At 43.3% G+C, this 18,037-nt stretch overlaps 1 protein-coding gene across 3 annotated transcripts in view; it reads left to right on the top strand.

Annotated features, from left to right (window-relative positions):
* The window catches only part of LOC106590611 (semaphorin-5A), a 350,252-nt gene extending 347,258 nt beyond the window's left edge, over positions 1 to 2,994 (top strand). For all 3 annotated transcript variants that reach the window (XR_006762699.1, XM_045710702.1, XM_045710701.1), the window contains one exon: positions 1,575 to 2,994. Coding sequence is in view for 2 of the 3 variants with exons in the window: in XM_045710702.1 (XP_045566658.1) it covers positions 1,575 to 1,694 (120 nt within the window). In the remaining variant the exon portion in view is untranslated. The remainder of the gene's footprint in view (positions 1 to 1,574) is intronic.
* The last annotated feature ends 15,043 nt before the right edge of the window (positions 2,995 to 18,037 follow it).

The raw sequence follows: 18,037 nt of genomic DNA, 5'->3' as shown, positions 1-18,037 counted from the left end.
AACTTGTTGTAAACTCATTTCATTTTCTCCGTAGCTGTCTGATTTCTCTCTCTATCTCTAATGCCACCCAACTGTTCAACATCTTTTGTTGGACTGCACTAAAAACAGCCATGGGGCCACTAAGAGATATTAGATATTACAGTTTTAGACTGATTTAGACTTTTAAGAAATAAAGGTGAACAAAAAATGGGTAGTTTATTCCATTTTAGACATGGAAATTGACTTTTTAGACTCAACTAATAACACATTATTTGGACATTGAGTTATGTTTGTCGGTCACTCAATGCAAGTCATGTAAATGTAATGGGGACAGAGTAATATTATATGTGCTCATCGTTCACATCTCCCGTGAATTCATATACGGATCCATCAATCAAGAACAAGACGCAGCATCATCAACTGCTGAATTATTCCGCCTCCAGGGACTTTCAGAATAGACTTATCTAGGACCGGGATGATACCAGTATCGCGATACTCGTTACTAGCTTGGCATTTAAACAAAACACAAAGCGGATCTAACTTCTTTAGGAAAACAGCCCTAATGTTGGAAAGAAACATCATTATATTTTCACCTCGAGTCACATGTATTTCTTTTCCAAGCTATAGCACACAACATTTCACATACAGCAGATTTTTAAAGGACCAAAGAGTTTGTATCGTCACAGCCTTACACTTCATAGCCAAGTTGATGAGACAGAGGGACGCACATCATTTAAACAACCTGCTGAGGTTGTACTGAGCTCAGAGTTCTGAACTCACAGAACCGTATGGGATCTTCACAGAACCATAGAGAAGGGCAGAATAGAGATACGCTGTGACGCTCCCTTATTTCCTGACTCGATTAATCGCTCACAGGCTGATGTGGAGACATTAGAGATGAGATCAGTAGACTATGGTTTCTCACCATAACACACTGTACTTCCTCAGTGGTTATCATTGTTGCCAGCCTGTTGTTATTGTCATTGTTCTTTGAGATGTTATGCTTCATTCATGCAGTGACCTCCAGCTGATTGTTATGTTGTTGCTCCAAGGATTATTTTCCTGTTGGATACATTCCCTTTAGCTTCAGCTTTCATTAGCCATTTAGACTGAATCATCATAATAAACTGGGTGGTTCGAGCCCAAAATGCTGACTGGCTGACAGCCGTGGTATATCAGACCGTATACCACAGGTATGACAAACATGTATTTTTACTGTTCTAATTACGTTGGTTACCAGTTTATAATAGCAATAAGGCAGCTCTGGGGTTTGTGGTATGTGGCCGCTTTGCGTTGTGCCTAAGAACAGCCCTTAGCCGTGGTATATTGGCCATGTACCACACCCCCTCGGGCCTTATTGTTTAATTATACCATGGCGTTTCAATACAGTTGACACTGACTCTCTCTCTCTCCTCTCTCTCTCTATGTCTCATCCTCTTCCTCATCCTCTTTTCCTCTTCATCATCATCTTCCTCATACTCTTCCTCTCCCTCTTCCTCATCGTCTTCCTCTTCCTCATCCCCTCCCTCTTTTCCTCTTCCTCTTCCTCTCCCTCTTTCTCTTTCTATTCTTCATTCTCTCTCTGTCCTTCACAGGTTTCCAATAAGAACAACCTGATTCTGGAGGAAAGAAATAAGTACTTCAACCCCCAGTTAGCCGGGAAGACTTACACCAATTCATACTTCACTGACCTCAACACTTACGATGACTATTAACCCTTTGTTGGGCTACAGCATCGGGGATACACACCCTTGTGCAGACAACAAACCCACACCACTCGTTATGACAATGTCCTATATTTTTCCACTTCATAATGAAATCTATGACATTTTATGTGGGACCCTCCCGCTCTGGGACCCATTGGCAGCTGCCATCCAATCAAATTACAGCCACACGGCGATGTCATCGAAGGGACAGGCCCACTTCTCCTCAAGTGCTCGGCTGGGGTTCACCCGGGAAAGTTCTAGTTTGGAAATTAAAAAAATCAACAACAACAAGATCTTGACTTGATTCCCACGAACATGGAAACAACTGGAATTTCGATTTTTATTGGAGGAAAGGAGAGAAGAAAAAGGAAACTCGAAGACCTTTCTGAATGGGAAGGACCCTGCTGTGATATCCTGTCAACTCTCTGGTTCCAAAACTGTGTCGGTTCCGGGGGAAGAAAACAATCCAACTGCTTTGCATGATTTTATCTGTCACTCTGTTCAGTTTTGCATGGTTGGTAGCAGTCCAGGGCTTGGGGCCTTGCAGGCAGGCACGCAGGCCACTCACTGTCCACTGTGCTAGTGTCCTACAGAGGACCCCAAAGGGGTGGCGTTAGTTATGCTTGATGAATTTGATCCAACTCTAATAGTCAAGTGCTTAGCGTACCCAGATTAGCTGTCACTCAATAGCTACCCCAGGTCGTTGTGGATTTAAACCAATTACAACTCTGCATTATTGTAGACTTTTGTTAAACCGATCTTGTTCTATACCGTCTACCGTTGAGTAACTAAAATACTAGCCCTTTTGTTTAAAGAGGGGGCTGGTTATTCAAATAAAGACAGCCATCTATCAGGATGTAGATATTTTAGAGATGTGTCCATGTTTCTTTCTCTTACGGGGCTGACGTTGGTGTAGCAGTGGTTGAGATATCAGTGTATAATCTTTCTTGCTTTTTGTTGATGTACAGTAAGCTCATTTGTAAGCATATTTCTCTGTGTCTTTATAGGTCCATTTACTCAATGTCAGTATTAAAATCAATCATTTTCTTTGTTACGGCAAAGAAGTAATGGAAATTGAGAAGAAAAAATTGCCCGGGAATATATAAGTAGATCATGTTCAAACTGTCATCATACTTGTTAATATTATTTAAATATGTGGTACTTTTCAAGGTGAAACATCTCTCTTTTGTTTAAAGATGTACATTCATATTCAGTACGTTGATTTCTTCAATGTTTTCAATTGTAACTATTTTTTTTTAAACGTTTGCTTGTTTTATTGTGGATAAATGAATAAAAAACGCTTCGTATACCTCAGGGTTGTCAATGTCTACACCAACTAACCAAACCACACTCTAACATCGAAGAACAGTACTTACTGTTGGCAGAGCTATGTGAATCAATCAAGACCACGGTAATACTCTTTTAGCCTTTGCAAGAATCATTAACAGGTCTATAGTGATGAATGGCATCAGCAGCGATGGAAGGATATGTGAAGGATGCAGAGAGTGGGTGGTTAGGTCTAATTGGTCTACAGTATATGACGTGGCGAAGCACAGCAGTGTTATCCTCCATCAACCTTAAACCTGACGGGCCATCTGTGTGCAAAGGGTAATGAAATGTGTATGTGTGTTATTAATCATCTCCGTCAGTGGGCCGTGAGAGTGCTGATCCAGCCAAAAATCGATTCTGACCCGGGAGAATCAATCTCAGTTTACCTTGACTCCACTTTACCTCAGAGAAAGATGGAGCTGGGCATCTCGGGGCCCTACACAACTCCTGCTGTACTTTTTGGGAGTCTGGAGGATGGCTTCGAGGTTGTATGGGGGCAGTGTGTGAGGGTGTGTTTGAGTTGTACAGTCGTCATGGTTTCTCTTGACGCTACAGCTACACACACTTTAATCCACGTGTGGGATGCAGAGAGAATGTTGTAATGAGCTATGGCTATTCACATTGGTCAAATAACACTGATAGAGCTTTCCTCAGCGATTCCATCTCACAATAGCCTGCCTACTCTCTTGGCTCTTGGACAGTTTGAACTATGTGGCACATAGTCAGTCAGACACGTGGCATTCCCAAGGTCAGCCTCTGACACCACTGAGGACCCACACTGACATTAGCCCTGGGGACAATGGATGACTTACCTACACTGACATTAGCCCTGGGGACCCACACTGACATTAGCCCTGGGGACAATGGATGACTTACCCACACTGACATTAGCCCTGGGGACCACACTGACATTAGCCCTGTGGACCACACTGACATTAGCCCTGTGGACCCACACTGACATTAGCCCTGTGGACCCACACTGACATTAGCCCTGTGGACCCACACTGACATTAACCCTGTGGACCCGCACTGACATTAGCCCTGTGGACCCGCACTGACATTAGCCCTGTGGACCCGCACTGACATTAGCCCTGTGGTCCCGCACTGACATTAGCCCTGTGGTCCCGCACTGACATTAGCCCTGTGCACCCACACTGACATTAGCCCTGTGGACCCACACTGACATTAGCCCTGTGGACCCACACTGACATTAGTCTCAGTCTCACTCAGAGAGAAGTTTACAGGTCAGGACTTGGCCTCATAGTGTGCCTTATTATACACAGGACCAGACAAAGAAGTTTACCAATAAATACCTCCCCCTCTATATCTGTCTCCATCTCCACGTTCCCAATACTACATGTGTAACCTTTATTTAACTAGGCAAGTCAGTTAAGAACAAGTTATTATTTACAATGACGGACTACCAGGCAACTGTTTTGTTCACGGGCAGATCGACAGATTTTTTACCTTGTCAGCTCAGGGATTCGATCCAGCGACCTTTCAGTTACTGGCCCAACGTTCTAACCACTAGGCTACCTGCCGCCCCAAATACACTAGAGGGTATTCTGTTAGATGGATTACACACCTCTTCCGGTATACCTTATGTGCATGTTTGCACGAGGCCTGTGAGTTACAAACAGAGCGAGTGAGTTACATTGTTCCTGTTGTAGACTGACAGAGCATGGATGTTCGATTTAGCCCTACTCCTCCATAAGGAGTTCTCCTCTCTCATTCACATTTACATCAGAACAATCCGGAACCTCCTCAGAAGACACAGGCCCATTCATTCTAACATGACTATGCTATAATAAATGTTCCACTTCAAAGTTACGATCCCCTCTGAGTAGCAACAAAAGGGTTGGTTCTAAAGTTGCAATAGTTGACCTGAGTGATTGTCTGGTTGGAAACTTGATGTGAGTAGATGTCAGGCAGAAAGGCACTGGGTATGGGCACTCATAAAGTGTAGGAGCCTTCTGAGGCTGCATTATAGTGGAAAAGAAACTCAGATGTTGATCCCTGTCAGATGGATTCTCAGGGCAGGGTTAGAGTTCCAGTAACCATTTGGGTGATGCCCACAGCAGTCAACCTGGAGAGAAAACAGGCTAATCTCTCTCTAGACTACACACACACACACACACACACACACACACACACACACACACACACACACACACACACACACACACACTGACTGCATCCCATCTCAGCATCCAGACCACGTCAGCCACATGTCCACCAGAGTCTACAAGAGCCCTCCCAGACATCTCTCTCTCCCTCTGTCTCTCTCTCTCTCCTTCTCGCTCTCTCTCTCTCTGACATTAGTGAGACAGCATGCAGATAGCCTGAGAATCATATGAGACAGAATTAGAGTCGGATTAGAGGGATGTTCTTTTGCATCTGAAACAGACACAGTGGGCATGGCAACATTAGACTGTGCTTCTCCCCACTGAGGAGAGCTATGAATATTTAAACATGAAGTGGTCACATTTTTTCTATAAATCCTCAATTACACGGCTTATGTATAGCTGCTACCAACGTGACAACATTAGACCCTACTGATTAACCTAGTAATTCATCTGAACGTAAGAGGGTGAGGGGTTTGACAAACACTTGATTTTAGGACGCTCTCAAGCTACGATGGTGCTGAATACTGATGAAGGCCAGGTTATGTCATGAAATAGACCTACTGTACTGACTGTTTTGTGTGTATACTGGTTTCCGTTATCCCATAGACCAACTGTTTAAACGGGCCTCCGGACAATATCTCCTGGGTTCAGTCATGCTACAGCTGATTGGGTCACAGAGGGTGAAAGGTAGAGAAAGGGGGTTGATGAGAGTGTCATGACTGTCCTGATCAGGTCAGGTTACAGGAGACCACAACCCTACAGATTATCTCTCACCCCCAACAGAGGAGGAGAGATCTAGGGGTATGAAGATGTGGGGGTTTTATGACCCCTCACGCCCATGGTAAATCTTAGGCAATAGACAAAATTCCATTGTCCTCTCACTATGGAGAACCAGCCTCAGAACATTAAACATGCAATAAAAGGACTTTGGAACAATGGTTTCCGTCAGCCACAATGGTGGTCATGACGATAGATGGAATATGAAAATGTATGTCATTTTTGTTTCGTTATTAAAGATTAATAGATGACGTTATTACGAAAACATTGTAACTTTAAGAGTTTTCCTAGTATACGCTTGATGTTTATACATTGTACGCTGTGTGGAAAATGTCCAAATCAAAGACAATGTTTTGGTAAAGATGAAATGTGAAGTTAGTTGTCTAAAATTGGATTTTAGTAAAATCTAGACCTTTCCTCTTAACTTGGTACGCCCAGAGAATTGCCCTAAAGGCGGTTACGCCCACTTCTGACCCGAGGGTATAAGACATGTGAGTTAAGAAGTAACATATCAGACTAAGTGACCCGAGCTGCAGCCAAGGTCTAAAAAGTCAACACAAGGTTGAAGAAAAATAAATATTTTTCTACCCAAGCTACGGATGAGTAGCTGTGTCTAAGCGGGTGAATTCAAGCCGAACCACCTAGCCTCCACTCTCCATCGAATCGTGATATCTACACTGTTTCATTCCTACGCTGTAAGCTCTGAGCTACAGAGCTGTCTGTCCTCAAAAGACCCCTTCCAGAGCAAGGGCGAGGAATCAGACCACTAAGCCAAAAGGACACTGACATCGTGAGGACAACCAGAGAGTTGCGCCGGAGAAGTGCGTCATTGAGAAGCCTAAACGACCCACGCGGAGTGTAACGGGCGTTGTAAGGATTGGACAAAGGTGCAGCGGGAACGTGTATACCTCATCTTCTTTATTAAATCAAAAGAAGGAAAAACAAACAAATCACGTATACAAAACAACGAACGACACTTAACAGTCCTGTCAGGTGCACAGACACAAAACAGGAGACAACTACCCACAAACCCCCATAGCACAAACACCCCTATACATAGGACCTTCAATCAGAGGCAACGAGGAACAGCTGCCTCCAACTGAAGGTCAATCAACAAACCCTAAACATAGAAGTAGAAAAACTAGACTGAACATGGAAAAACACTAACCTAGAACATAGACCAAAAACCCCGGAACACTCTAAACAAACACCCCTCTTACATAATAACATAGCCCAACAAACCCCAAAAACACTAAACAAACACCCCCTGCCACGTCCTGACCAAACTACAATAACAAATAACCCCTTTACTGCTCAGGACGTGACACGGAGCTTCCCATCTGAGACCAACACGTAATTACATCATTATATTCTGACCTATAAGAGTGGCATCATTCGATGAGCAACAGTCGTCACATTAACTAATACAACGTCACGACAAGAGAAAGAGGGAGAGAAGGGTGATGAGAGAGAGAGAAGGGGTGATGAGAGAGAGGGAGTGAAGGGAGTGATGAGGGAGAGAAGGGGTGATGAGAGATAGAGGGAGAGAAGGGGTGACAAGGGAGAGAAAGGGGTGGTGAGAGAATGTGTCAACCCATTCACCCCCACTGACAGCTGTTACCAATGTCCCTTACCAAGATGACGGATATGACTGTGGTCTAGTTTCCTGTGACCATTGAAAGCCCTCTATCCCCCAGTGATCAATCCCACTTCCTCTCTGTCCTACTGTATAGCGAGAAGCAGGCATGGTCTGGTCTGCCAACAGAGCTAAGGGAGATCTGGGAGGGCAGATAAACAGGGCCCTGGCTGGGTCTTAATGGGTTCTCTCTGCCAACTGGGGAAATAGATATCACCATAGACGTTCTACGGCAGCTGGAGGGTTGATCAGCACCATAGACGTCCGTGCCAATTGGAGGATAGAGAGATATCATAGACGTCCGTGCCAACCGAAGGATGGGATTGACAGATACTACCACAAAAGTCCATGCCAGTTGGAGGATAGGATAGATGCCACTATAGACGTCGACCCAAGACATCTAGTCCTCCAGGTGCCTCGACAGTCCCAGAGTGCAGCTGCAGGAAGGCACAGGATGCAGAGCGGATGCCAGTTCCCTTGTAACACCCTCCAGTCAAAATCTATTGACACCTTCAGGTACAATACCTCGCCTTAGAAAACCCAGCTCATTCAGCTCATTGAAAGCTAGTACTGATGTCCCCTGCCAAGATGGCGGATGCGACTGGGGTCCAAGTTCCTTTGACCTTCAATGGGAGCCCTCTAAGTAACTCCCTCTTTTCTTTCTATTCTATCCTCTCTCCTCCCTTGTTCACCTTTATAGGAAGACCTCCGGACAATAAGGTAGAGTATAATCTCTCTCTCCCTCCCTGTCCTTTCCTCCCTCTCCCTCTCCCCTCTCTGCCAGATTTTCCACAAATAGGTTCTGATTCGGTTCATCAAAGCCAGCTGCACTGGGCTTATTCCCCTCATTGATATTCCCCTTATTCAGCCTCTCAGTGTCTGAGCAGGGACACATGGATCACAACAGATGTGTTCTATATCCGTGGCATAACGACAGCACATTTCTGAGTCTGAATAAGCCTTTTGAGGAGGGTTTACAGGGACATTGATGTGCATCCAACTATCTGCTCAGTGGACATGGAGAAGATAAGATACACACTCTCTTTCTTGATTGACATGATCAGCTGTGGATACTTCCTTCGGCTGATGAATGACACCATGTTGGCTTATGACCAGGCATTGGGAATGCAACGGTACACAGTATGTTATGGAACTGTTCGGTATTCCCCCGTCCGGTTCATTACGCACACGTCAACCTCGGAATTATGGTATACCTGGCATTTTCCTGTAATTTCCAAAACATACTTTTTTTTTTTCGCTGTAGACTACACGCACGTTGTACATTCAGATCCAAAGAACCAGACGCACAGCTTGTGGCCGGTTCATTTTGAGACAGCAATGTCTCAAAATGTGTCAACCGCAGTGACCGCAACCCCCCTTCCCTTAAACAACCAATGTACGATTTGCAATGACATCTCAGTAGGAAACCTCCCTAAAGGGGCCCCATGAAGAGAGGGGAAACTAAAAAGAAATATTCCCTCAGCTCCAATGTGACAATGGCGAGCGGTAGCGAGACAGAGAGAAGCAAATTTGTAGAAGCACCGCTGTGTGGGAACATTTTGGATTCAGCGTTCAATATGATGATGAGGGTAAGAAGACCGTAAACAAACAAATTACAGTCTGTAAGCATAGCTTTGCCACTGTCGGCTACTCGAGTGGAAACACTTCTAACGTGTGTCATTTACGTCGCCATCACTCAGCCGTATCCCTTGCAGGTGGAGCTGGAGCAAAGAGAGTCCACTAGTTAGCAAAAACACAACAATCTCTCGCTGCTGCCTTCCAACAACAATTTGCGACAATTTCAGAAAAACATATAAAGAAATAACGAAAGCAGTGGGAGTATTCATAGCCAAAGATTTTCAGCCCTATTCGGTGGTTACTGACTCGAAATTATCACATGATGAATTTCTTTTTACCGCGTTACAATGTCCCCTCCCGCACACATTTCAGCAGCGAAGTAATTCCCAAACTCTATGAAAACTGAAAAGAAATTGACACAATTACCCTACCTAGCTCTCTCCGCTGAAAGTTGGACCTCCAGAGCAATTCAAAGCTACCTCACTGTGACAGTTCACTATGTACTGGAAGCTACCTCACTGTGACAGTTCACTATGTACTGGAAGCTACCTCACTGTGACGGTTCACTATGTACTGGAGGCTACCTCACTGTGAGGGTTCACTATGTACTGGAAGCTACCTCACTGTGAGGGTTCACTATGTATTGGAAGCTACCTCACTGTGAGGGTTCACTATGTACTGGAAGCTACCTCACTGTGACGGTTCACTATGTACTGGAAGCTACCTCACTGTGACGGTTCACTATGTACTGGAAGCTACCTCACTGTGACGGTTCACTATGTACTGGAAGCTACCTCACTGTGACGGTTCACTATGTACTGGAAGCTACCTCACTGTGACGGTTCACTATGTACTGGAAGCTACCTCACTGTGACGGTTCACTATGTACTGGAAGCTACCTCACTGTGACGGTTCACTATGTACTGGAAGCTACCTCACTGTGACGGTTCACTATGTACTGGAAGCTACCTCACTGTGACGGTTCACTATGTACTGGAAGCTACCTCACTGTGACGGTTCACTATGTACTGGAAGCTACCTCACTGTGACGGTTCACTATGTACTGGAAGCTACCTCACTGTGACGGTTCACTATGTACTAGAAGCTACCTCACTGTGACGGTTCACTATGTACTGGAAGCTACCTCACTGTGACGGTTCACTATGTACTGGAAGCTACCTCACTGTGACGGTTCACTATGTACTGGAAGCTACCTCACTGTGACGGTTCACTATGTACTGGAAGCTACCTCACTGTGACGGTTCACTATGTGCTGGTCTGGGAGATGAAGAGCTACGTGTTGCAGACTCGTTCCCTGTATGAGAGTCATACAAGTGCATACTTTTCTGAAATATAAAGACACCAAAACCGTACCGTTACCGTGGCCCACAAACTGATACATATCGAACCGTGGGCCCACTGTACTGTTGCATCCCTACCAGGCATACAGTAGACCTAGCCTCAACCTCAACCCTAACCCTAACCCTGGCTTCATGTCCACACCCCGGCTCAACCCTAACCCGGTTCAACCCTGACCCTAGCCTCACCCCTAACCCAGTTCAACCCTGACCCTAGCCTCAACCCAAACCCGGTTCAACCCTGACCCTAGCCTCAACCCTAACCCTGGCTTCATGTCCACACCCCGGCTCAACCCTATCACTAGCTTCAACCCAAACCCGGTTCAACCCTGACCCTAGCCTCACCCCTCACCCGGTTCAACCCTGACCCTAGCCTCAACCCTAACCCGGTTCAACCCTGACCCTAGCCTCAACCCTAACCCGGTTCAACCCTGACCCTAGCCTCAACCCAAACCCGGTTCAACCCTGACCCTAGCCTCAACTCTAACCTTACTGTAGCTTCATGTCCAGGTACTTTTCCTAACAGTTTAAAGGCTACTATCCCACTACTACAAATACAGTCACTACTATTATACTAGCCTCAAGTTTTCAACACTAACAATTTCAACATTTAAACTCTTCCACTACCATAAAAATTCATTTGAACAGCTAAAACTAGTAACACAATCTTTCTTCTGGAAAGTTACCCTTTCTAGTTTTTAGAAAATGAATACTTAACTATATTTTTGTTTAACTGAGATGCTTGTACACCTCCCTCTACCTAAAGCTTAAGCCATATACATTTGTTGTGATTGACATTACATATTTTATAGCATGGTGGACGTTACCTCAGGGAAAGGTGTTTATATTACCAAGGTGATGTTGTAATATACCCCTCCTTTTCTGTGACCATTATCAATGCTGACAAGGTTAAAAGATAATGTCAAATGTAGCTGTATTGTGTGTGTTTGAGAGCACCTGGAAAATATAGTGTTATCATGTGATGTATATTTGTCTTTGGTCCCATTCTCCTCTGTGTGTGGGAGAGGTCCTGTAAAGTTCTAGAATGAGATGACATCATCTGTGATTCCAGATGAGGTCTGGTTTCAGCCCTACAGGTGAAGAGTCATGTCAATGGAACAAAGAACTACCCATGGCACGTGCACAGTCACTCCAATCTAGAGGTGAAGTGTTGTTTCTCACTTACACACTACTGAACACTCTACTGAACTACTGAACCCACCTCTTATTTAAGCAATAAATGATGAGGAGGTGTGGTATATGGCCAATACACAAGCATTTCGCTACACTCGCATTAACATCTGCTAACCATGTGTATGTGACAAATAAAAAATTGGATTTGATACTCCACGGCTAAGGAATGTCCTTATGCACAATGTAACGCGGAGTGCCTGGATACAGCCCTTAGCTGTGGTATATTGGCCATATACAACAAACTCCCGAGGTGCCTTACTGCTATTATAAACTGGTTACCAACATAATTAAAGCAGTAAAAATAAATGTTTTCGACATACCCATGGTACATGTTCTGATATAAACCATGGCAGTCAGCCAATCAGCATTCAGGGCTCGAACAAACCAGTTTATATTAAGGGATACATAACACATAATATGCTGTGACGCTGTGTGCACACACTTCTATTTGTGTTTTTGTGTGTGTGACAGAGGAACACGCTTGTTAAAGGCCCATCATGCAGAAATAAAAGCTTCCATTTAGGAATATGAATTAACTTATTTTTGGTTATAGAGGCAGTATTTTCAGTTGGTACCATAGAGAATAGTCCTTCTCTCTGATACATGGTTTGTCTGGGTGATTAATGGCAGCACTCACAGCAGGTAATAAAACACTACAGGGATTGGTGCTCATAAGAAAATGGATTACCTTAAACAAGAGAAAGATGCAGACAGAGATGATGGTAACAATGAGGCATCTGTTTAACTCTGCAATCCTTACGCTACAGAAAAGTCATCATTACGCTACAGAAAATTACGCTATGCTCATCACCAATGGGAACCTATCGACACGGCTGGCTAGCTATCTTCCAGAGTGAACAACCGTAGAAGACGGGAAAGGGGAGACCCCTGTCGGACAATCAGAGCAGTACAGGTTTGCAGCTGAAAGGCCAACAACCTTCCTAAGTAGGGCTGGTTCCGACAGAGATAAACGGCGAACAACACTCACACGTAAATACATTCATGATTTCTTACTTCAAACGGGCAGCGGTTCGTGTGCAAAGTATATGATTAATGTGAGAATAGTTCTGAAATGTATCAACTATAAGTGTGCCTTTTTCTATCCCTCTCTCTCTTCGCCACCCCTCTTCATTTTCTGTCTAACAAGCCGCCATATTTTAAACAGTCCGCTATGGACCGTTTTCTCATGTATTAAGTGTTTATGTTCTCCTGTTATCTCATCTAGTTAGCTAGTAAATATATAATTAAATCAATTTGTGTAGTACTGAATCATGAGTAAGGCTGGGGATTTTGCAGATGCATGAGGTTACGACTGTTCAGAATGATAATATGATAAGAGGTAATGATTAATAAGATAACTGTTTATCGATGTAATAGATACAGTTGAAGTCAGAAGTTTACATACACCTTAGCTAAATACATTTAAACTCAGTTTTTCACAATTCCTGACATTTAATCCTAGTAAACATTTCCTGTCTTAGGTCAGTTAGGATCACCACTTCATTTTAAGAATGTGAAATGTCAGAATAATAGTAGAGAATGATTTATTTCAGCTTTTATTTCTTTCATTCACAGTGGGTCAGAAGTTTACATACACTCAATTAGTATTTGGTAGCATTGCCTTTCAATTGTTTAACTTGGCTCAAACGTTTCGGGTAGCCTTCCACAAACTTCCCACAATAAGTTGGGTGAATTTTGGCACATTCCTCCTGACAGAGCTGGTGTAACTGAGTCAGGTTTGTAGGCCTCCTTGCTCGCACACGCTTTTTCAGTTCTGCCCACAAATTCTCTATAGGATTGAGGTCAGGGTTTGTGATGACCACTCCAATACCTTGACTTTGTTGTCCATAAGCCATTTTTCCACAACTTTGGAAGTATGCTTGGGGTCATTGTCCATTTGGAAGACCCATTTGCAACCAAGCTTTAACTTCCTGACTGATGTCTTGAGATGTTGCTTCAATATATCCACATTATTTTTACTTCCACGTGATGCCATATATTTTGTGAAATGCACCAGTCCCTCCTGCAACAAAGATCCCCCACAACATGATACTGCCAGCCCCGTTCTTCATGGTTGGGACGGTGTTCTTTGGCTTGCAAGCCTCACCCTTTTTCCTCCAAACATAACTATGGCCATTATGGCCAAACAGTTCTATTTTTGTTTCATCAGACCAGAGGACATTTCTCAAAAAAGTACGATCTTTGTCCCCATGTGCAATTGCAAACCGTAGTCTGGCTTTTTTATGGCGGTTTTGGAGCAGTGGCTTCATCGTTTCTGAGCGGCCTTTCAGGTTATGTCGATATAGGACTTGTTTTACTGTGGATCTAGATACTTTTGTACCTGTTTCCTCCAGCATCTTCACAAGGTCCTTTGCTGTTGTTCTGGGATTGATTCGCACTTTTCGCACCAAAGGACGTTCATCTCTAGGAGACAGAACATGTCTCCTTCCTGAGCAGTATGATGGCTGCGTGTTCCAATGGTGTTTATCCTTGCGTACTATTGTTTGTACAGATGAACGTGATACCTTCAGGAGTTTGGAAATTGCTTCCAAGGATGAACCAGACTTGTGGAGGTCTACAATTATTTTTCTGAGGTCTTGGCTGATTTCTTTTGATTTTCCCATGATGTTAAGAAAAGAGGCACTGAGTTTGAAGGTAGGCCTTGAAATACATCCACAGGTACACCTCCAATTGACTCAAATGATGTCAATCAGAAGCTTCTAAATCCATGACATAATTTCCTGGAATTTTCCAAGCTGTTTAAAGGCACAGTCAACTTAGTGTATGTAAACTTCTGACCCACTGGAATTGTGATACAGTGAAATAATCTGTCTGTTAACAATAGTTGGACAAATTACTTGTGTCATGCACAAAGTAGATGTCCTAACCGACTTTCCAAACTAAAGTTTGTTCACAAGAAATTTGTGGAGTGGTTGAAAAATGAGTTTTAATGACTCCAACCTAAGTGTATGTAAACTTCCGACCAACTGTATGTACCTTTTAGAGTTTAATTCAAGATGGTAACTCTTTAAACAACCTCTTCCGTGGTGCCCCAAATTTAGAATAAGTTAATTGTTACATAATTAATTTAATCGGGTAACAATTAAACATAGTTAGTGGATTAAATAAATAGCAGTCATCAGATTAATGAAAGTAAAGTGACGGCAAAAGAAATCGTCACACTAAAGAAAAGTGATCGTCACGCTAACAGAAAAGTAATCATCACACTACAGAAAAGTAATCATTACACTCAGAACAGTAGGATTGAACGCAGCACTATTAATGTCCCAGTTAAGTGATTGTGAAAACTTATAAGTAAAGTACAGGTTTTGTTTATTTTACAGAACGCCCCCCGACCTCTTGTGCATTTGATTGGCTACCATATGCAGTTGTTGATGATTTGTAAATGAGAACATTACAGAAGATTGAAGTAATTCCTATTAATTGTCCCCTGTTAGGATTCAGTATGCGACCCATATATTACCGTAAAGTTGATCAAATATACAGTAGAGTTGAATTTCATAACACACAATTTTCTCCTCTATCAAGGCTTGTTCTTATAATGTTGCAGAGCGTTTAGGCCAGATATTGGCAGTGCTTCCTCATTTAACCGTCCCATTAATTCCATGCCCTTCTCTAATGAGCTTTGTGATGAGATATTGATCAACAACATCCTGTTGGCGCCTCAGGAAGTACTGTACAACAGGAGAAGAAAATGAAATAGAAATCATGTAAATATATCTAAAGTAACTTGGAGGTCTGATTCTAAGAGCATATAAAGGTAGCCTGGTTACCAATCTGTTTTGAATTGTTTGGAATGACACCAACAAAAGATTCAACAACAACGGAGGGCTCGATTCAAACCATAGGGCTGGAGATCTGCGCTGTAGCGAGATTGAAATGTAAAGGTCAATTTGGATTGAGCCGATGTATGCACCGTTTACCTTGAATGAGGTCTCTGAGAAAGTGGCAACATTGCCTTTACATTTCTATCACGCTGTAGCACAGGTCTTCTCCGCTACGGATTGAATGGAGCCCTAGAGCAGAAAGGCCAAAGTTATAGAGGGGAGATGTGACAGCCATTGTTGTCATTAAAGATCCAGCCGGAATGTTTACACTAATGTTCGAAAGTTTTGGGGTCACTTAGAAATGTCCTTGTTTTTGAAAGAGGAACACATTTTTTGTCCATTAAAATAACATCAAATTGATCTGAAATACAGTGTAGACATTGTTAATGTTGTAAATGACTATTGTAGGTGGAAACAGCTGTTATTTATGGAATATCTACAGTGAGGGAAAAAAGTATTTGATCCCCTGCTGATTTTGTACGTTTGCCCACTGACAAAGAAATTATCAGTCTATAATTTTAATGGTAGGTTTATTTGAACAGTGAGAGACAGAATAACAACAAAAAATCCAGAAAGACGCATGTCAAAAATGTTATAAAATGATTTGCATTTTAATGAGGGAAATAAGTATTTGACCCCTCTGCAAAACATGACTTAGTACTTGGTGGCAAAACCCTTGTTGGCAATTATAGAGGTCAGTCGTTTCTTGTAATTGTCCACCAGGTTTGCACACATCTCAGGAGGGATTTTGTCCCACTCCTCTTTGCAGATCTTCTCCAAGTCATTAAGGTTTCGAGGCTGACGTTTGGAAACTCGAACCTTCAGCTCCCTCCACAGATTTTCTATGGGATTAAGGTCTGGAGACTGGCTAGTCCACTACAGGACTATAATGTGCTTCTTCTTGAGCCACTCCTTTGTTGCCTTGGCCGTGTGTTTTGGGTCATTGTCATGCTGGAATACCCATCCATAACCCATTTTCAATGCCCTGGCTGAGGGAAGGAGGTTCTCACCCAAGATTTAACGGTACATGTGCCCGTCCATTGTCCCTTTGATGCGGTGAAGTTGTCCTCTCCCCTTAGCAGAAAAACACCCCCAAAGCATAATGTTTCCACCTCCATGTTTGACGTTGGGGATGGTGTTTTTGGGGTCATAGGCAGCATTCCTACTCCTCCAAACACGGCGAGTTGAGTTGATGTCAAAGAGCTCCATTTTGGTCTCATCTGACCACAACACTTTCACCCAGTTGTCCTCTGAATCATTCAGATGTTCATTGGCAAACTTCAGACGGGCATGTATATGTGCTTTCTTGAGCAGGGGGACCTTGCGGGTGCGGCAGGATTTCAGTCCTTCATGGTGTAGTGTGTTACCAATTGTTTTCTTGGCGACTATGGTTCCAGCTGCCTTAAAATCATTGACAAGATCCTCCCATGTAGTTCTGAGCTGATTCCTCACCGTTCTCATGATCATTGCAACTCCACGAGGTGAGATCTTGCATGGAGCCCCAGGCCGAGGGAGATTGACAGTTCTTTTGTGTTTCTTCCATTTGTGAATAATCGCACCAACTGTTGTCACCTTCTCACCAAGCTGCTTGGCGATGGTCTTGTAGCCCATTCCAGCCTTGTGGAGGTCTACAATCTTGTCCCTGACATCCTTGGAGAGCTCTTTGGTCTTGGCCATGGTGGAGAGTTTGGAATCTGATTGATTGATTGCTTCTGTGGACAGGTGTCTTTTATAAAGGTAACAAACTGAGATTAGGAGCACTCCCTTTAAGAGTGTGCTACTAATCTCAGCTCGTTACATGTATAAAAGACACCTGGGAGCCAGAAATCTATCTGATTGAGAGGGTGTCAAATACTTATTTCCCTCATTAAAACGCAAATCAATTTATAACATTTTTGAAATGCGTTTTTCGGATTTTTGTTGGGGTTGTTATTCTGTCTCTCACTGTTCAAATTAACCTACCATTAAAATTATAGACTGATAATTTGTCAGTGGGCAAACGTACAAAATCAGCAGGGGATCAAATACTTTTTCCCCCTCACTGTACATAGGCGTACAGAGGCCCATTATCAGCAACCATCACTCCTGTGTTCCAATGGCACGTTGTGTTAGAAAACCCTTTTGCAATTATGTTAGCACAACTGAAAACTGTTGTCTTGATTAAGGAAGGAATAAACCTGGCCTTCTTTAGACTAGTTGAGATCTGGAGCATCAGCATTTGTGGGTTTGATTACAGGCTCAAAATGACCAGAAACAAAGACCTTTCTTCTGAAACCCCTCAGTCTAGTCTTGTTCTGAGAAACTGAAGATCTCGTACAACGCTGTGTACTACTCCCTTCACAGAACAGCGCAAACTGGCTCTAACCAGAATAGAAAGAGGAGTGGGAGGCCCCGGTGCACAACTGAGCAAGAGGACAAGTTTGAGAAACAGACGCCTCACAAGTCCTCAACTGGCAGCTTCATTAAATAATACCCGCCAAACACCAGTCTCAACGTCAACAGTGAA

This window comes from Salmo salar, chromosome ssa29, assembly GCF_905237065.1.
Source record: "Salmo salar chromosome ssa29, Ssal_v3.1, whole genome shotgun sequence".
In the NCBI taxonomy this organism is placed as follows: Eukaryota; Metazoa; Chordata; class Actinopteri; order Salmoniformes; family Salmonidae; genus Salmo; species Salmo salar.
Note: the sequence above shows the minus strand (reverse complement) of the source record. Positions and strands in the feature narration are given on the sequence as shown.